The 21,722-nt window shown below is 38.3% G+C and overlaps 1 protein-coding gene across 35 annotated transcripts in view; it reads left to right on the top strand.

Annotated features, from left to right (window-relative positions):
• The window catches only part of DST (dystonin), a 289,183-nt gene that overhangs the window by 34,035 nt on the left and 233,426 nt on the right, over nt 1-21,722 (top strand). For 4 of the 35 annotated variants that reach the window (XM_038134005.1, XM_038134004.1, XM_038133989.1 and 1 more), the window contains exon 1: nt 69-318. The exons of 27 other annotated variants lie outside the window; for them this stretch is intronic. In XM_038134005.1, the coding sequence (XP_037989933.1) occupies nt 228-318 (91 nt within the window). In that variant the 5' untranslated portion in view covers nt 69-227. Of the gene's footprint in view, nt 1-68; nt 319-21,722 lie in introns of those variants that run through there. 4 more of the 35 variants (XM_038133998.1, XM_038133997.1, XM_038133996.1 and 1 more) reach the window with 1 other exon arrangement.

Below are 21,722 nucleotides of genomic sequence, written 5' to 3'. Positions count from 1 at the left end.
TGCGGCGGGGAGGCGGCGGCCGCCGCCGGGCTGGTGCCGCCCCTCCGCGCTCCGAGGGGCGGCTACCGAAACCCGAGCGGCCGCGGGGCGTTTACCTCGCTCGGGCTGGCAGCGCCTCCCCCCTCCCGCCCCCCGCCGGCTGCTGCCGGGGCTTTTCTTGTGCCATCCCCAAAGCCGCCGGCCGCCCGGAGCCGCACAGGCGGGCAGGGCTGGGCGAGCTGCCGGCCATGGCTGGCTACCTCTCCCCCGGCGCGTATTTCTACGCCGAGGAGCAGGAGTACCTGCAAGCCTACGAAGATGTCCTAGAGAGATACAAAGGTAGGGCAGTGCTCCCTGCCGCGCCCGCCCGGCCGCTCGCCGCGCCGGGTGTGGCGATTGCGGACCCGGGAGGCGCTGGCGGCCAGATGGGGAGCATTGGTGGCCCCGCGTCCCTGTGAGGATCGCTCTGGGGACAGCGGACGTGGGCGGCTTGTGCGATAGATATAAATAACGTGTCACCTCACCAGTGTGTGACAGGCGCTCTCGCGTGTTAAAAAGTGGCTTTTTCGAGTGCACTGCAGACACAGGGATTTATGTCTTGTTGTGCATTCGTATTTAAAGCTTCGTTTTATTTTTACCTATTTATTTTTTTATTTATTTGGGTTTTTTTGCGGGGGAGGGGGGCTAGGGCAAAGAATTAGCTTAGTCGTGTAGCACCTGAGTTTTTTTTTTTATTGAATACAGAAAAATAAGGAAAAAGGCATTTATCGGGGTGAAGATGCATGCAGCTAAATTAATCCTGCTAGAAATGTAAATTGCATTGATTTCTTAATGACATCGGGATGGAAGAGATGGTTGGGATGATTCACTGCTGTTTTTCAGTACATTTGCTAGTACTAAATCTGAAGAAGCTTATCAAAAGTGTTACAGCTCTGATTTGAATCCAAGTGCGAAAGGGATGGAGTCAACTGTTCACACTGAACCTTCATCCCTGAAATAGTTTTTACAGCATGTCACAGCATATGCTGACATTTGCAGTGCTGAGTCCTTTTGTAATGTTAGAGAATAAGATGTTAGGTTTCATATCTGAAGTTTTTCAGCTGTATGTCTTCAATCAGTCTTGAAGATTCTTGTTAAATGGTTTCCACTGATGGGAATGGGAGTGGCATAGTTTAAGGCAGCTTGATTTGAAGATACTGATAATTGATTTTATTTATTCTGTGTTGTTAGTAGCAGTATTTTGAATAATAAACCCTCAACAGATGGTTATTTTGACTATGAGAACTTGTTGGGTCTGAGTGTACTTTATGCTGGTGTCACTTGCAATTTCATGTGTCATTAGCAGTATTGACTAATGACTCCTTTGTGTCTGTTGCCCATTGTGTCAATGCAGCAATGGAGCATGTGCACCGTTTCTGTACTCAAAACCATTAGTGCATTTTGGTTGAGAAATAATTACCATTTGATGATTGCCATCATATTCAAAACCACGTCTTTTTTCCCATTCTCTCATTTTTTTAAGTCCTCAATTTATATGCAGCTGATCTGATTTGTGCAAAATTTTGGAGCTAGCAGGCTGTTTACTTTTTAAATAAACACTGAGAAAGCTTGTTTTTGTACTTTGGATCACCTTTTATTTCCTGCTAGAATTAGGTTTAATAAGGTTCCTTCTCATTCCAATTACATGCTTAAAAACCTGGGAAAGAGATTAGGCCAAATTTCCCCTATTTCAATGGGAGTTTTATCAGGAATGGGACTGAAAGATCTGGTTTTTATAGGTTGGGGAACAGTAGGATTTTAATTAAATAAACTCTGAAAGCTCATTTACATCTCTGTAGGAAATACACCACTTTCTGAGAGTATTTGAGTATATCTCTTTGTGGGGGGGGTAGCACAAAGTCCATTCATATGCCATTTTCAGTGACCCCTGAATCCTGACATTATTTGGAAGGATCCGATGTCTGTTGTCTTAGTTTTTAGTGTCATATTTTGTATATTGTTATGCTGTGTTTTGCTGCTCAAGGTAGACTTTATTCAGCCATTTGGAGCAAAGGTAAAGGTTTGGACTTGTTTTAATTAAGATGTATTGGAAATCTGGAAAACACATTACTTTCTAAAATGTGTTTTCAAGGCAGTCATGATTTCCCAGTCGAGTCCCAGTAGTATGACTTCACTACAGCGATTGTTGTTCTGATGACTTGCTATGGGAGCTGATCTAATCAGAAAAGAATTGCTACAGTATAGGCTTGGAAGAGGGAGTGCCATTTCTCTGAATTTCTCAGTTTTGTAAACACCTCCTTCAGTAAACTTCTTAATCAAATGTGAGCTATGTTGGCTTTATAAGACAATCTTCAATCCATAATTTTAATGCTGATAGTTCTTCTTGTTTTTTTTGGTTGTTTTTTTTTTTTTTTTTTCCCTTTTTACAGTCTGCAGAATGCTTCATACTCATCTAGGCCATTATCAGGGTGCCAAATTATCTATGTCCCAGCTGTTGAGTACTGTAACTAGCAGAGTCAGCTGTACAAAATTCATTGCCTGTCTTGGAAGGCTTGGGATCGTATGATGCCGCATCATTAGTATGTTCAGGCAGTTTGACTTAGGAAGATAAAAGCTGCCCTTTTTGAATGTAGAAAAGTGAAATTTTACCCTTCCTCTGTTTCTATTTCCAAAGTAGCCTGCAGATTTTGAAGATCGTGCAATACCAAGTAGCTTGTTGTTTTAGAAATTGAAAGCCAGATATTTGTGTATCTCCAAATTCTGTCTGCTGATCATGTCTCTGGCTGTGACAGTAAATAAGTAGGCAACTGTTTGCTAAATCTGACATACCACTGAAGTGCTGTTTGCTATGGGAGAAGAGAGTGTTGTTTTCTGATCCCTGGTCAGCTCAGTTGCTGGCTGTCAATTTGTTAGTGTTTTGTTTTTTTTTTTTTTTCTTGATTAGTAATTATTTGGCAGTATTTCTAAAGCATTTTGATGGAGGGGGAAAAAGTCACATTATCTCAGATGTTTTAGAAATCAGGTTGAATTCAGCTACTTATTCAGGGGAAAAAATTGCTTCTTTGTTGGTAGCACCTCTAAGAATTCAAAGGCAAACCCTTTTTTATGAGGGTGGCAATAAAACATCTAGTATAGTTTATCTGAAGTATTTTATCTATTTCACAGCTTGTTTATGACTGAATAGTAATATGAGAAATCATACAAATATTTGTTAATGTAATTAAGATTCCACAGTTTCTCAAAAATTGTATTTGAGTTCTCTGGGAGGTTGTAAAGAACTTCAAAAATTATTCTTGGTGCTCTGTAAGTTACCTCACAGTTCCCTGGGAACAAAATGTAATGAAATTGTTAGCTGTAGCCTTTTTGATAAGAAAATGTGCAATAGTGTTTCATATACTTTTATTTTTAAAGCATTAAATGCCATCTCTGTCATGGCATTTTTTGGTGCCGTTATTTGAGCATTAAAATTTGAAGATTATGATTTTAAGCTGTGAGTGCAGTACATTCATTAGATTTCCTCTGCTATAAATCTGAATAAACTGAGAATCAAGTGTATATATATATATATATATATATATATATATATATATAAAAATATATCAGCCCTCTGAAATGGTCACTCTTTAATGTATTTTTCAGTTCAGATAGTAAACTTTTATTTGAATAGTTGTTGCAACAAGCCTTTTCTGAAAGATTTTGAACAGTTACATAGCTAGGTTGTCTCCATTTTGGCATCATTTTTGATAAGGGTACATCTGTTAATGAGAGCGTGACTGCAGTACCTGGAAAAGAGCTAATTCATGAAGTAAAGTGTTGAATAAATCATAGTTATTCAACAACATTGTTTAACTATGTAAGCCCTTGAAGTTTGAAATATATAGGGTTATCTGGGCTCTGCAGAGCTTTCAATGCTGTAGATTTATACATCTACATCAATAGGAAACAGATCTATTAGAAAATTCAGCTTGACATGACTGCCCATGTCAAATAGAGTCTTGCAGTTCAGGTGCTTCACTAAATTGCTGCTAATGCTAGGAAAGGTGTTGCATGAATCTTTTATTTGCAATGGGTGCCTGATTAGTGCTTTCTTTGGCTACTTTGGGCTTGCTGCATAGTCCTGGTGTTTGTAGGAAGGAGGGGGAAGTCTGGGAGACATCAAAACTCAGGTTGGGTTGTTAAACTGTGGTACATTCTGTTTCGCTGTTGGCATTGCTCTCTTGTTTTAAAAAGATCTGTAATACTACATATTCAGCTGAAGCACAACAAACAGCTCTGGTTCTGTATTCTGAGAACAAAGACACTGGAGATGGATGAGAGCTAGCAGGTCATCTGATGCATTTTGTTGCCTGTGTAGGGTTCAGAGACAATGTAATTTGTTCTAATGGTTGATTGAGGGCAGTGTCAAGTAAAGCTGTTCTGACATTGGGTACAGGTTTTGAATTAAGATAGAAACAATAGATGCCTGTTGTCCAGCTCCTTTGACTTCAAGAAGGGAGCATTTGCACAGAATGGTTTTTATACATCCGAAAATGAATTTTAGGAATTTGGAGGCTCCTAAATATGTTAGGTATCAGATTTAATCCAGGGATATTCTTCTTCAGAGGTGACTTCATAGGGCAAAAACCAGTAGGGGCCATGATAGATTCCTGGTTCTGGAATATGTGAATTTCTGAATTTCCTTATTTATGCTTTGAAGTTGGGGAGCTGAATTTTAAGTCAGCAGAAATCATGCTCTTCTGGGCTCTCAGCTGTGAACTAATTGGATCTTCTGCTTCAGGGTTCTGATTTTGAATGCAGAAGGAAATCCTGAAGTGAGTAATTGATTAGGTAGTTTCTACTATGGATGGTTTTCTTTGACCTCGTTTCAGGTGCTGGTAGTATCTAGCCTCTGGCCTTGGGATTGATCACTTTTCCTCTTTTATTTTTTTTTTTTTAATGGTAAAATTATTTTGGCTGACTATTGGGCACATGTGGATTATCCAGCTGCATGTCACCTAATCCTTTCTTTGCACCCTGCCAATCTTCAGCAAGACAACCCTGTTGTTTCCCATATTCATAGCACATTTCCTACAGCAGGTTACCCTCCTGGGAAGGAAGAATTGTAGCCAACAGAAAATGTCTTCAATTAGGGATGGAAACATAATAGCTTTTGTGCTGTCTGAAGTTGGACAAAATTAATGGTCAACTTGGGCCACCTAAAATGTAAAACCTGAAGTTTTTCCTCTGTTTTAACATTCCTCCTTATTTAAAGCAGAGGTTCTTTTTAAAGGGCTTGGAGATGGGATTTTTTTCTTGAGTACATTAATCTTAAATATGAACCAGATCTTGCTGATTTGACTTGTATGAGGCGTTCACTTGAGCTAAAGGGAAGAGGGCTTGGAGTAAAATAGAAAGAACCTGAATGTTGGGCAATTCAGTGAGGTTTGTTTGTGTAAAGGCCTTGAGATTTGGGCAGCATTTTCTGAAGCTGAGTTTGATGGGATGCATAAACTGTGACTGCTTCTCCATGATTTTAATAGATACCTGTTTGATTGACTAAGGCAGACAGAATTTGGCCATTGATTCAAATATCTTTTATATGTGAATTGGAGAAGACATCAAAGGTCTGCTTCTTTGCTTTTCTGCTACTTCCCAATTCCCATTGAGTCAGCAACATCTTTTAAGTAGAGTTCATAGGAATATTCCATAATTCTTTTTTTTAGGATTGAAACCAAGAGAGGTGGTCAGGTATGAGGGGAGAAAAAAAAGAAAATGAACTTCAGTCACTATTCAGTTAAAAGGCTTATTTTGTCTTAATCTATATTTCTGGTTGAGGTGTTAATAATTGTTTTCTGTGATCAACTTGGCTAATTTCTAGTGGTATTTTGCTTGAAAACCAGGTTATGTTTTATTATTTTTCCTTTACGTTATTTAAAACAAGCCTGATTCGAGGAATTTATTCCACCATTTCAACATGTACTTGGAATTAACTACTTTATAAAATAAAAATGGGCTTATTCACATGCTTGAATTTAAGTGCAAGTATTTTATAAGTTCAGGCTTAAAATAATAACATTTTGTAAATGTCAAATATGAATGCAGCTTATTGCTGCATGCCTGAAATGTTTCCTGTAAAACATCATTAAAGCCGTTTAATTTAACAAAGCCTTGCTTTTCTGTAGTGGGTGAAAATATTCATGTACTGAATGCTTCCAGTCAGCCCAGCTTTCAAACAGGTGAAACAATGCTTACAAAGACACTTCAGTCTGCTGGTCAAATCCTGAAGGGCATGTTAATAGCCAGATCTTACAAGTTGATCTGTGTAGGCAGGCTCGCTGCTTTTGTGGGGGAAAGACTGGCATTGGAAACCCACCCACCCACGCAAGGCTCTTCCCAAGACTGGGGCCCAAGTAATAGTTGATCCTTTGATAAGGCATGGTCCTCCTAAAGTCAGGCCTCCTGTAGGGAATTCCAATTTGGCTGTAGCTGCATCAAAAGCAAGTCAGCGTGGCTCCAGATTTAATTTTATTTTACCTGGTGAGTACATCGTTTTGCTGTGGAGTGTTAATCTATGAAATCTTTGGATTTTGTACAAGATGACAATGGCTGCCAATAAATCTGTGAAAGGGTGAAGATTCTAGGTAAATGTATTGAGGGTTAAATTCTGCACCTCGCAATCACACAATTAGTGTAGCTATTTCTGTAAGACAAGGAGGATTAGGTCTCTGATGGGCTTTCCAGTGGCATAGGCCAAAATCTGCTCTTGATTATAGCCACATGGCCCTTTTGAACTTGGTTTGCTTTTAAACGTATCTTCTTGTTCAGTTTCATAGTTAATATGTGAAGTTACCGTATTTAATGATGTGTTCTGCAGTGCATATAAACACAGATCAACAGTTAAGTGGGGTTCATAACCTAATTGTGTTGGAAAACTAAATTAGTTTGGCCTGAGGTTCAGGTATCCAGCTATCTGACAGCTACGACACTTGGTACCACGTGGATCTAAAATTAGTAGAGCTCTTCTATACTGGGATTAGAGAGATGTGTATGTTTTAGTTCACAAAATGGGTAAAAGTCTGACTTTGTGTACAGCTTTCAGAGGCATGTTTTGGGCATTTTGCAGATGAGACTATGGGTGAACAGAGAAGTTCCAGAAAGTCTCTTGCTGGGTACTGAAATGGATATCCTGTCAAAGTCTGCCCATAGACTTTGCTTCTGCCTGATCAGATTACCCTCTGTGTGCTCCTCATGTGACGAGTCTCCTAGGCACAGAAAAGCAACATTAGAAAATGAGTGTAATCATTTGGACAGACATTTTGCAGTAATATTATTGATAAAGCATTCTGAACTGTTCAAACAAAGGAGCTTTTTTGAAAGAGAAATGGCACTTTCAGTGCTGTGGTTTTTATTCAAACAAAACTTCTGTTAATTTTGGTGGGAGTCAGGAACTTAGCTATTGATATTTATAAATATTTAATGCTTTAAATTACTTTGCCTTTAGATAAATTTTTAATTTTGAGATAAAGGGTTTGCATTACATCCTAGGAATTAGGAAATGATGAGAGCACTTGTCTGGAGAAGCCACTGCTGTGTAGTTGTATATAACTTCTGGGAATAAGGTATTATTGCTGGGGTAGTTCTGGTTTCAGAGTAGGATATTTTCAAAAGATCATATAGCAATGTGATTGCAAGTCCCAATGACCTTTAATAGCAATTAGGCTCTTCCCTGCTGTTTGTGCCTTGGAAGTTTTCCTCCAGTTCATTCTTGAGATCATAACCTGATGTTGGAAACCATTTCATAAAACCATGTATTTCAGATTAGTTCTGCATTTAAAATTCAGTTTTTGAAATGTTTTAGATATGGAGTCTTCTCTGGAGAAAAAGTAATCCTAATTTTTAGAAAGAAAGTTGATTTATGAATTAAAAAGAACATACATTTCAAACATACTGAAATTTTCTTCATATAGCAGACTTGTTCAGCTTTATGCCTTCTACCCTCTTTAACAAAGCAGTTGCTGAAAAATAGTTGTTGTGGTTTTGAGAGGTTTTCATTTTGCTTTGCTGGAAATTTTTGTCTACCTCCAGTTTACACTGGAGTTAAAGCAGCCTTTGGCTCAGTATCTCTTTAAAGTAGGGAAGAACAGACACAGATGAGCCACAGGAAGAAAGCCAAAGTTAATTAGGTCCCTTGATGAAATTACCTTATAATTTTACCATGCTCAACCGGATACTTTTGCACTGTATTTTTTTTCTCAATATTTTAAAATAGAGCCCTTGTTAACGAAGTCCATATAGTTCTTGTGAGGCCAGATCTATCCTACCTCTGTGAATATTCACCCAAATTCTCATTTTCTGCTGTTGCAAATTGTTTTAAATGAAATCACATTGGTTCTTGGAGACCTTGTATGTTTCCATTTACAGTGTACATTTATTTTTGCTTTCTCACGGATATACATTTCCTTCAGATCTTGGATTACTCTGAGTCCAGCTATCCAACATGCTGTTTAAAGTGGGTGTATGGTAGGACTGAGCAGCATCAAACAGTTATAATCTAATTTATAAAGATTATATTAGTGTCCTAGAAACAATATATGTTTATGCCTTGATATTTTGGCTGTCATACTGAAGCATATTTTTGCTTTGGGAACAACATACTACTCAGGAGAATTTCAAGAATTAAGTTTACACTTTGAGAGCTTGTGTGTCTCCAATAATTTGCAATTTAATACCAAATGTGAGGATTTGATTAAATAACAATAGCAAGTGGGTGATCATCTTTATTCTAAGCTTGAAATGTCCTTTGAATTCAGTGCCTAGATTTTTGTAGCCATTTCAGTGGCAACGCTGTGAATCATCTTTTGCAGGTCTGGGTGTATGACTAAATTGTTGATGGATCTTTGTATAATTTGTTCTGGATACTGTTTTTTTCTTTTTTTTTCCTATTTGCATTTCCTCATCTAATACACTTCGAGTCTACTCACTTCTGATCTTTGATCTTGGATTTGGCTTTTTTTTTTTTGGGAATACTTCTTCATTGGAGGTTGGGGGAAGCTTTTTTTTTTTTTTTTAAATTTGTTCCTAGCATCTGGAAGACCTCCTACCTTTGGTTTCCCTTTCTTCTTTCCTTCATTACTTTTAAGTTAAATTTTAGCTGTAGGTTGGATTCCTTGTGGGCCTGCAGGCAGAAGATGGGTTTCCTTTCAGGTGCTTTTTGTGGAGTTGAATTGTACTTCCTCATCTGGCTGGTCCCTTCCCTCTCATGGTGGTAAAAGAAAACTTGTCTATTCCATTCTCCTTCTGCTGCCCCTGGCACAGAGAGCTCTTAAGCACTGGCTCTAGTCTAGGAAGCAGTGTGGGCTTCACTCCCTGAACTGTAGTTAAAGCTGTTGAGACATCCTTGAGCTTTTCCTTATCATAATGAAATGTAAAAAATCTGTGTGTGTTGAATGAGATTTCTCAGCCTATGTGGCCACGTGCTGGTTCCTGCTGTGAACTTGAGTTCCTGGAGTCAGGATCAAGCCTGACTGGAACTTGAGTATCAGGTCATGCACTGACGTGCTCCTGTCCTACTGTGAGAGAAGTTCAAGGCTGGTTTAATCTCTGTCAGGGAAAGTGCAGAGACAGTGAACACCAGCAAGGGGACAGACAGATCACTTCTGAAGTGACTGTTTCTTTTGCTCCTGGCTTCAGTACTCTACTTGCACCTGGATGTGTGAGCATTGCTGCTCAGGCTGAGAGAGTCAGTCTGGTTTTGCACTGCCAGCGAAAGCAAATGCTGCTGCCCTGCTGTTAATTATGAAATACACAAAGATGTTTTCTGTATCTTAACTGCATTTGAAATGCCAAAGATTTGTTTTCCAAATGTTGGCTTAATGACTTGGCTGATAAATAATTTTAGTTTGATTCATTTGCTTTTTTTCTTCTGCTTAAATAAACAGATTATCACAGTGTTTGTCTCAATGACTAGCAGTTGCTGTTGACCAGTGGCTTAGATGCTTTATGAAATAATGGAGTCTGCTTGCTATTCGATTTTGTCAGTGTAGCAATAAGCAAAAGGGATTCTAATTAACACTTTAGTATTTTCGTAATTTTTTTCAGTTAAAACGTTTTTACTTCAATATTTCAAGATTGAAAATCTCAGCTTCTACAAGTTCTTTCCATGCCATGGTACTAAAGCATTTAATGGCTGTACATATTCTTCAGTGCTTCTACTATTGATGTACTTTGTGATGTGAGTGTGATTGAATGTAGTACTTTTGTTGCATTTACTGTTTTATGTAGTATATCTTTGATATGAATTTAAGAATTCCCTTTGAGTTTTTTTTCTTTTAGGTAGTTCTCAAATACCTAGTGTAAGATTTATTGATCTGTACCTAGTATAAGATTTATTGATCTGTGTGCAGATAACAGTTTTTCACCAATAGTTCAGAGATGCTTATCTTCTGTTTTTAATTTTGTTGGTTTTTTTTAACTTTTAATTTTAATCATATTTCTCATCTTGCTATTTCTAATAATCCTCCTAGTTTCAGTAAGTGAGTCTGACTCTTAACATTTTGGAGTTCTCCCAATCTGAACACATTACTATCATCAGACAAGACTGAGTATTTTTGTTTGTTGCCTTCTCCAGCTCTTTAATAAATGTACAATACATTGTTGACTTGTGGAAAACCACATCATTTTCTCATGTTGGAAGACAGTCAAGATTCAAGAATTTATTATTCTTGAAGTAATTTTTCAGGCTACAAAAGGATTGTACCCTAGATCCTTGTTGATTTTAGTTAGGTTTTGTAAATAGGAGTCAAATTTCCTTGTATTTATATGTACACACACACACATATATTTTTTATATATATATTTATATATAATATATATACACAATATATATAATATATATATATATATACAGCCATACACATAGCTGGTTTTGTTTTTAACTCAGAGGAAATCAAACAATTATGGAGGAATTTGATTTATCATGACAGAAATTATGAGATCAGGCTGCCCACGAGAGTGGTGGACTCACCATCCTTCAAGGAATTCAAAAGACATGTAGATGTGGCACTTGGGAACATGGTTCAGTGTTAATTTTAATTTTGATCTCAGTGATTTTGGAGCTCTTTTCCATTCCATTACAGAACATTACATTATATTACATCACATTTTTCCATTATGAGTATTGTTCCCAGTATTTTAGGTTTGGTTTTTTTGTTTTAATTTGTGCTTTCCAGTTATTCTTGGTGTAACTGATTAGTGCTACACCAGTAACCTCTCAAGATTTTTCATTTCTTACAAATTATCTGGATAACGGTGATCTATTTTAGTGTAGGTTTTTGTAAACAGGTTTGTTTTCTTTTTTCTCTGACACCTTTAAGTCCATTCTGAATTTTAGTTAGTTGGTAGTAGATGGCTATGTATGCTGCTTGCTGGTGGATGTGTTTAGGTTTCATGCTCAAGTAGTTTATTATTTGAGATTTCTTCTCACATTACTAAGTGATGAAATGTAGTAATTTTCTGTAAAGGAGGCTGTGGGGAAAGGAAAAACAAATTGTTGTTTTAAAGCCTAGGCCATTTCTCAGTAAAGAATTCATTCGGTTGCTAAGCCTTTGCAGTGGCTTGTCTATTCTTGCCACCTCCCTGATTCTGATCATCTGTGAACATGTGTGTTATTGTCTGATTTTGTATCACAATTCTTATTTACTTTTGATAGTTACTAAGTCTCCTGCTTCTTCTTTTATCCTGATTTTCCCCACCATTGGGGGCTTCCATCTGACTAAGAATGTTGCTGTGCCAGAAGGTTTTTCTGTAGTGTGTGCCTGTTTACTTGATGGCACTGGACATTTAGTCTACTAGCCTTCTAGTACCAGAGTAAATTATACTCCCTAACATTGCAATCTCTTTCCTTTTTTAAAAATTACTGTAGAACTTCCCTCCAGCACCTAACAATATCTGTGGTACATCTAACAGATGGGAAAATTTTAGAAAATAAGGGCACGTGTATACTGTAAAGCAAAAATTTCTCATTTATCTTGTTAATATATGTATTTGTTCAATGTGGCTTTGGTTTCAATGTCTATGTGACTTCCTGTTATTCTTTACTCTGTTTTATAACCATAAATCCTGGTCATTTTTAATATAAGTAATTTAAAGATACTATTACTGGCCTTTTTAAAACCCAACGTAATTTTGACATTTGAAATCTTGACTGCATTAAGATTTTTCAATGTTTGGTAGCTACATATTGATCTTCTAAAATTTCTCTAAAACTTGATCAAGAAGACATATGGAGTGAAATCCTCACTGTTAAATGCTAGTCATCCCCAGTCTTGTCCAAAATACTGACAGTACATTGTGTTATCATGCAGATAATTGTCTTGTTAAATTATATCTTGAGACAACTGATCAAAACAAAGACTGAATCACGATTTCAAGATTTAACCTTTTTAAATTAGCAGTATTATTTTGTTTCTGATTTGGAAGGCACGAATGACATTTTTATTAACTTCAGCAAGTACATATTTATATCTGCCTCTTCTCCCAATTGTCTTGCCCATGTTGAATGTTTCTGATGGACACTGTCGGCTGCTTTGTGAAGGGTGGGATCTTTCATGATCTGGCTCTTCCTGTGAGTTTGTAAACAGGAATTTTCATGTGTCAGTTGCTGCTGATATTTTTAGCATGACAACAGTTTTATCTGCAAGTGGAGCATTTTATCTCACAGGCTGGGCTTTTGACATCAGGGTAAAGCTATTTTTATGTTAAAATTGGTATCACAGTTGCTGTTAGTGTTGGTTTTGGTAATGGGCTTGAATGTCCCAGCCCACCCCACTGGGCTCCCCCAGTATCCCACGGTCATTCCCAGTCTCTGTGCCAGCTCCCTGGGAATGACCCTCCAGTGATTCCACAGCAGGGCTGGTCCCCATAGCCTGGCACTGTTGGGTTCCACCTGTGGGCCCATGGCCTGGCTCAGCCTCAGCCCATGCCCAGGGAAGCTCCCAGTGCTTGGAGCTGCCCTGGTGTCCCTGGCTGGCGTGGTGGGGTGGGTTCTGCTGCCCCTCCATGAGAAGCACCCATCACCCCCAGCACCGTGACAGTTCTCTGCAGATCCATCTTCTGCTTCACCTAGTTGTTTGTCAATGGTCTATAATTTCTTAGTTTGTAATTTTGTCCTCTTTCCTGGCCTAATGGTATGGTGACTTTTCCTATTAGAGTGGGGTTTACACCTCCCTGGCTTTCTGTACCTTCCTGGCAGGCTGTGTTATGTCCCATCCTGTTTAATGCGCTGCCATTGTGTGGTGACTTCACAGAGATATCAAATGTGTGCTTGAACATAATGGCTTGTATTATATTCATTAGCAGTGCTTAATTACTTTAAGCTAACAACCCAGTGACAGAGAAGGACTAGCCATACAACAAGATCATTGCACAACTTAAAAGCTTCTAAAAAGCGGCTTCAACAAGATTCTAAGGAGGTGGGAAGAACTCCCTTAGGAGCTAGGAGAGGCTTGCACTTCATGCATAAATATTGCTAGTTGGAAACATAATTAATGTTTGGAAAATACTGTGATTCTTGTAAGAAATGCTCTGGAGTGTGTTGCTATGCTCATTTAATACCCAGCCCTCAGGCCACCCAGGGTACAGAAAACTCCTTTGTCTGGTGCAGCCAGGAAATGAAGTCTGAGAGGTACTAAAGCCTTAGTGCAAACTCAGTGATGTCTAGCAGTATGGGCATGTGTAACAAAACTATATAGAAGACAAAGGACAAAATCCAGTCCCCAATCCTGCCTAAGTCAGGATGTTAAATGCAGTGGTCCATGTTAGCTGCTTTCCACCACTGCCATTTTCTTTGGGTATCTGAATTTATGAGGAGTATTAGTGTATCTGTGTCAGAAATACTGCCTTCCCAGATGTGATGCTCTGCCTAGTGTTCACCATATGCCAAAAATCAGATAGCAAACTGCCTGAATGTTTTCTGTGGTTTGCTAACCAGGGTAACCTAATCCAAAACTGAATGCTGCTTCTGTATGAGTTTGCATAAGAATAACAGTGATTTGAGTGTTTGAGAGTTATGTGTATTTTTAGGCCTCTCTGAGCAGGAAGAGTTTTGATTATCTGCTACTAGAATGACAGGAGTATTTTTTGCTATTTGGGTAGAAATATAATGGTTTTCCTTTAAAGCTGAGTTACTGGGTGAACATGTAGGTGTAAAAAGGCTGAAAGGAAAGCAAGTTAAAGATTAGCATGCAGGAGAGAAAAGTGTAGCTTCTGGTCTTTGCCTCTAAGGTTGCTTTTTGTTTATTGTTGTTTATATCCATAAAAATTAAAAGGGTAGGATGAAACATTGAGCTGCACTCTCTGCTATGGTAACACTTTCACCAATAGCCAGAGCCAAAGAAATTCCTCTAATTTACTCCACAGTGACAACCCATATGAAATGTAGAGCTGTCAACAAGAAGAATATCAAGAGAGGTTATGATACTGCCTTTTGAGTATGCAACTGTCTTCATTGAAAGCACTCTCTTCTTCACTTCATTGAGAAGAGAGGATCCACACAGTCATCTGAGATAGGAAACTCTGTAAGAATTCCAGCAGAATTAGACTATGGCAGACAGCCCAAGCAATATTTATGAAAACAGCACTGAAGATTTGGAAGATAACAGAGATTTCCCTTCTCCATAGCACCTTCTGTGCTGTCATGTGGCTAAGAGAATGGGAACTCTGAGGAACTTGGGGAGCAGTGAGCACAGTCTGCTCTCCGAGGGACAGAGTGCCCAGAGTGATAACAAGGTTGGTGGACATGCTGCCCCCAGGGCCTGTGACCTCTGGGCAGGGCCAGCAGCTGATTTGGATCCCCCAGGTGTTTTGAGGTGTGCCCAGGAGCCTTAAGACAGCTCTAAGGGCTGATGACTCTGCAGCAGTGGCTTTCCTTCAGCAGGCTAATAAACTGATCTATTTGCACACTCTATTTCATTCCTTCCCTCCCTCCCTGATACAATTATTTCTCTCAGTGTAGAATGGTTATTTCTAATATTGTGACATATTCCTTAAACGAGGTATCTTTGCTGAGATTTCTTTGCAGTACCATGTTGCTCAGGAAGGAAAATTTGAGTTGTTCAAGTGGACTAGAGATGAGTTTATTCTGTCCCTGTGGCTGCCAATATATTTCCTTGGCATGGTCTGGATAGGAACTGCTGTGTATAGCCCAGGATGTTTTAGTTTAGAGAAGGGGATTATCTGATAGAAGAGACTGAAGTATGTGTTGAAGTATGGAAGAGATTCTTGCATGGTCTCATACAGTCTCATGTAGACTTCATTACTGACAGTCCTTGACTATTTGTTTCATTACAAACAACTTTATTTTTTTTTAATTACACTTCAGCTTGCCACTGATAGGTTTTTTTTTTTTTGCATCTTGTCCTTACGTCATGATACTAAAGCTTCTCCTAGCTGTCAAAAAGCCCATTGCTGCAAGGTTAGCTTGGGATCCTGTGATTTTGAAATTTATGAATCTCCCCTTGCATGAATGTTGCCTTCATGACCTCATGCCAAGTGAAATATCACTTGAGCTATTTTTGGTAGTTCTTCAGTGACAAATTTCTACCTGAGTCTCCAAGCAACAGCATTTCACCACAATCATTAAAATCATGTGGTTCATTTCTGAATGATGAATTTTCATCTAAAACCTCCCTTTCTAGAACACATAAAAAGAAATAAATACAGGTCTAATGTTCACAAGATTCTTTTACTGACTATTTCCTCCTCTGTTTCGTTATGTGGAAGCTAAGGCGGCATAGCTGGGTCTTCACAGATAATTCTTAAATGCATAACCTAGTTAATCCTGCCAAGATGCCAGCTGTCTGGTAACCTTTTCCTCCTGCTGAATATCAGGGCTCGCTCCAGGAGACCAGTTGCTGCATCTTCCACCCACTTCCAGGGCAGATTTGAAGGGGAGTAAGTGCCGCAGCAAGGTCATGTGAACTCTGAACAGCCAAGCAATCAATACAAGCAGCACACTTTGGGCTGAGCTGCTGGATCAGATGTTCAGTTCAGGAGAACAGTGTTTCAGCTGCTCCTTGTCCAAGGCAGCTGAAATGGCTCTTCCATCTCTGTTGGAGAGGATGGTGTTGGCCAGTCATGTGCAGAGGGAGTTACAGAATCACTTGCAATAGGGTATGAGAGTTTTGTACACTGTAATCCAGTAAGACCCAGGGCGCATGATCACTTCTGCCATTCAGAAATGCCCGGCCTCGCAAGCATCACGGGTTTAATACTGCCTGTCTGCATCTGAAAGGACTGTAATTGCTGTGTGGTGTTGCAAAAGGACAAGTTGCTCTAGACTAAGATAAAACAGAGATTACAGTGCATGAGCCAGTCTGTATTAGCTGCCTCATGTGCCTGCTCATGCTCAGTGGTGAAATGGGATGTAACTAACTCTTCTTTCAGCAAGCACTGTGCTTCGAGGCACATCTGACATTTGCCTCAGAGTAACTGTGATATATCTGATATGCTCTGTGCCCCTTTGTTGCCTGGCCTCACAGTACCCCACTTGTCTTGGGAAGGCATTTCCTTTTCCAGAATGCAGCAGTCAGCATGATTGGTGTTTGCCAGGACTAAAGGTAAGGAGGTCAGGACAGTCACTGCAATGCTTGGAAACCTGGATTAAAAATTTGAGGCAAAACTTGTTTTGCTGTTACATCAATGCCAGTAAATTAGCATGACTGGGACAATTCTGTGACCCTGATGCCCACTGCCATAGAGGAGCCTTCATTCATGGTCTGAAATTCTTTTTCTCCATATTGGGCTACAGCCAAGCTCTGTTGGGAATGGTGGATGACCCATGCTCACCCTGAGCTGTGCCTGAGAATTGTCTGGGAGGTGGGCAGCTGGCATGGGCTGAAAGCAAGCTAGGGATATCACCATCAGAAACTTAATAGAATCGAAGAATTTACTTCTGCTGCCCATGAACACCTGGATCTAGTGTGAAAAGTGTCCTAAAAATTTTACAACTTTAGTTTTTTGTAATTACTAGGCTATAGTAAGTGCTACAGTTGCCTTCTAGTCACATTAATTAAGCAATCTAAATTCTGATGTTCTATTTTAAGGAGTATTCATAGTGCTAAGATTGGAAAAACTGTATGTGCAGATTTAGAGCAAAGACTTTATTCTGGATATCAAGCTGTGGGGAAATTTTCCAAGTTAATAAGTGTTATTTAATTTGTTATGATTTTTATTTGTTTGAGAAAGTATGCCATCTGCTTGAATAAGAGGCTTCAATGCTTTTCCTGACCCCTTTATAAATTGTTACTTTGCAGTTATGAATTCAGTTTGTGTTTAAAGTGGCTATTTTACAAGGGAGTATTTCAGTGCATAGCATAAACGAACTTATTCCAAGGACATTTCAGGAAGCATTGAAACAAAAAAAAAAAAAGTGAATTTAAGGTTTAGTGGTATCACTGCATGTTCCAAGGAATGCTTAAGTTGTCAGGAAAGTTGTATTTGAGCATTGACAATTTGGGTGCTTTCCTGAGAAACTAGCAAAGCTTATGAAGTGCAGGTTAACCAAAGATGCTTGCTTTCCTCTTAGGCCCAATGGGCAAGGAGCATGTATTAATATTGTATATATACACATATAAAATATGTACATATTTAAAAAAAATTTTCATATTGTTAGTAATAGAAAATTTAATTGAACGTGGAAGTATGTCAAATCCATGCTGGAGTTAGCTTAAGTGCAGTGGAAATGTGGCTACTGGTTTAGAGGCAAAAAGGGAATAATGAACAATCTACTAGAGGCTTAAAAGCTGAAGCCTTACATATGATCAGCATTTCCAGACTTACGTTGCAGTAAAAATTTTGGAGATTGTGAAATTGTTATGCATTGTATGCTGCTATTATGTCCTATCCTGTAGCCTTTGGCAGAATTGACTATGAAAAATGCTTAAGTAATTTTCTTGGTTATGTTGATGGAGTGGGTTATTCCTCATGTTTGTTCCAAATAAGAGTTCATGTAACATGAAAGATAGATAGTTCTCTTAGGTTAGACTTATTATGTCTAAAAATATGATCAATTTGTAGGTAAGATGATTTTTTAATCTTTTTTTCATATTGAAGACATTAATTTTTTTTCCTCAAAGTTCAGCATAATAGACTTTTTTTCCCCCCTAAAGATAGCTTACCTCCTTAAAGCAGAATAACTGATTTAAGGCTACTTCAGAAGTCCTTCAGAGAGCACTTCATTGTCCTTGTGTATACACACACCTGTGCTGTGGTTGTGCAGCAATAAATTCTCATTTAAAAAAATGTAGTGGCCATATAAAGTCCAAATATTCAATTGATAAGTTTATAAAAAAGGGACTTTTCTTTTGCTTAATAGAAAAAAAAATCTAAAATAGGAAAATGGCGTTTATAGTTTAAAAAAACAAGACCAGTAATATTTGACAACTGAAAATACCAAAACCAGGTGATGAAGTAATAAGTCTCCTAGCTTGTCACTGGTCCTCAGGAGCTGCCAGTCACTCTCTGCTGTGCTGAGACATGGGATGTGACATGCAGATGACTGCCCATCATCAACTGAATTTTGACGGGCTGTTGGAAAGCCATGGTAGCCCATGAATGTTTTCAGCCACTAGGCCTGAGGGACTGTGACCTTTCCAAAGGGACATGGGAATGCCTTGGATTCCATTGAAGGCTTGGAAGCATGGGCACCATGCAGGTCTTGCTTACTGCGGGACCACGATCAGCACTCTCCTGGTGAGATGGTCCAGCTTTTGATGTGGTTTCATGATGAGGCCAAGTGCCACATAAATTAGTTAGAACTGCATGGAGAGGAGTATGTGTTGTCACTAGGGATAGCTGGAAAAAATATATATAGAAGGGATCTTCTCATGATTTGATTTATTTATTTATTTATTCATATACAGCTTATGTTTTGATACAAACACTTTCTCCCTATACCATGGTGGTTGGTTTTGTGTGTGTTTAGTGTAGCTTGAACTGTGATGTGTATACATTTGGCCTCGTTGCTGATATTTCTTATTTTAGATGTGTGTAATAGCGTTTTATGCATGTTTCCCATGTTTCCCTTGTTTCCCTTCTCAAAGAATTTTAATTTTGTTTGGTGCCGTTGCTTTGCAACAATGTTTAGTACTTTGTAACATATGGGTCGGGTTAAGCTGTAGGCTACCCCAATTCTCTTTACATTAGCTTTGCCCTGGACACCTAACTTTATGTTCAGACTCACTCTTTCACCCACATTTAATTTGTCTTATCTTGGGTTATACACTGTTCCCCAGTTTTATCTCTCCTGAAGACTTCAATTGCTCTCATTACCTTTTGGCAAGTTAGCCTAGCTCAGGGAGAACAGTCGCTGAATACATGAGATGCAGAGTGAAATTGGATTACTTCCCAGTCATTGTTTTCATTGTGATGTGAGGATGATGGGTTAGCAGCTAATGAGGTGCACTCATTTGCATTGTACCCTCTGACAGATGAGACAAGTGCAGTAGTAAGCATCAGCCTGGTAGAAGAAAAGATTTTAATGCATAGGCTGATGATTTGAGTTAACATTAATTTCAGCTTCAGATAACTCTGTTGGTAGAGGAAAGGGAAAAAAGAAAGGTGACTAGAGAGCATATTCTGTATCAGTACATCAAAAAATGTATGCTATGATGGATACCAGGTTTTGGGCTGAAGCATTTGAATTCAGAACAGCTTCAGAAACATCTGATTCTCCAGCTTGGGATGCTGCTGGCTGATATACTGACTTTGGGAAAAATCTTATAATCCTCATTAAGGCAACTGAACCATATAATGAGATGGAATTTCCAGCACTCAGTAATGTAAAGTTGTAGCAAAATGAACAGAAAATCAAGATGCAAATATTAGATATTTGCTTTTCTAGCAAACTGGAATGCGTTTAAAAGACTGAAAGAGCAGGAAAATATCTAAAAGCAGTGGTGAATACATAAATATGAGCTCAGAATATCATGCTGTGCTGCAAAGCTTTATTTTTACTGTAGTGTATTCATTATGCTTGCGGAGGTGTGTGTAGCAGGAAAAGTAAAATAATAGAACTACTTAAAAAACTGTACTGGAAATATGGCGGACTAGGAAGAGCTAATCTTAAAATATATTTATTAGGCATGTACATTTTTTCCTTTGTTTTTTAAATCAGCATTTACTTTTTTTTTTCTTAATACTTTTCTGTAATGTGAAATAGCATCAAATGCATGTGAGAGCCAAATGCAGAGATCACCTCTTACATGAAATGTGGACATAGATACCTTGTTTCTGTTTCCAGCAACACAAAACAGGCTCTCCAGGAGTGATGTGGAGTAACTGAATTTGCAGCAGACAAGATCAAAGGCAATGCTTACTTTGCAAAAGTCAACCGTTTCTTTTATACTGTCACTGCATTTTGTGGCTTAGGCTAACTTCCTGAAGTATGAGGAATTTGTTCAGTGATCAGTTAAATATCTTTGTAAAGCAAAATACTCTGAAAGCATGTGAGTCTGTGTGACCACCCAGCCCCAGAAGACAAGACCTCATTCAACCCAGTGTTGGTTGTTGATGTGATACTCATGATAAAGTGATTCACAGACACTTCTAGAAGAGCTGATGTCTTTAGTGGAAAGGAGACAATTCCTCAAATAATGTTCTTGTCTTCGTGACTTTTCTCCCATATTGGAGTTGCAATTGCATTGCATAACTGAAACAATCACTGTGTAGGGTTAATATAAGTTTGTAGGAAAAACTAGTTGACCATAATTCTTTATTTAGCTAGATTTTTTTTTTTTAAGAGAAAATAAATAGCCATGCCATTTGGGAGTCTTTTTATGTGAGAAATAAAACTGTGAAAAGAAATGCAGAAATTCCTCAACTAAAAAGGCACCTTCCCACACTGTGGGCTGAATAGATCACTGCTGTAATAAAGTACCTAAGACAGTCTTGACTTGAAGATCTTGATAAATGTCGTAGTACTGTTACTGCAAGTCTTGTAAAGATAAAAAAAATAGGGCAATTCTGCTGCTACAGAAAGGATGGAGGGAGAGTAGTAGTTGCTCTCTTCTTCCCTGTGTGGACTGTGATATTTATAAGTCTAAATATTGATAAATTTTTGCTAGATGTTAAAAGGGCTTTATGATTATATAACAGATGAGGAAATTTCAGGAGCATTTCATGGCTTGAAATAACACAGCTTCACAGCCCTTGCCTAGTCATTGAATGATGATTGATTTCCTGTGTGTATAATTTGTTCTGGAGAAGTATTTTGAAGTTAGGGTGCACAAGATAGTATTTGAGCTTGAGTTTAAATTGATTTTTGCCTTTAAATTTTTTTTAGTGATGAATTACTGTGATACATAGCTGAAGGCCGAGGTACCCAAAACTGGTAATGCTCTATCAAATAATAAATTATTTTGGTTTATTCATATCTGTTAGTGGTAAGAGTAGTCCACAATATATAGGTATTTTTTGGTAAAAAAAGTGTAACTAGCCTCATCACATGAATAATTTTCAGAGGAATATATGTTAAGCAGTGCTGCTGAGAGGCATTTTAAAGGCCCTTATTCATTAAAAAAAATTAAAATTACATAAGCATCATTTCAGAAATGGGCTTTAAAAATACTGTGTGATATTGTTTTTGAAGATTTAATATTAAATTATTCCATTGCAGCTTGTTTTTCCTTATTGCAGTTAATATTTCCATGTATTTCAGTAGCTTATATATGTAGAATTGCACTACTACTTCTACATGGTGTTGGCAGAAT

This window comes from Motacilla alba, chromosome 3, assembly GCF_015832195.1.
Source record: "Motacilla alba alba isolate MOTALB_02 chromosome 3, Motacilla_alba_V1.0_pri, whole genome shotgun sequence".
NCBI classification, from domain to species: domain Eukaryota; kingdom Metazoa; phylum Chordata; class Aves; order Passeriformes; family Motacillidae; genus Motacilla; species Motacilla alba.
The sequence above is the reverse complement of the archived record's forward strand: the minus strand, read 5'-3'. Positions and strand labels throughout refer to the sequence as shown.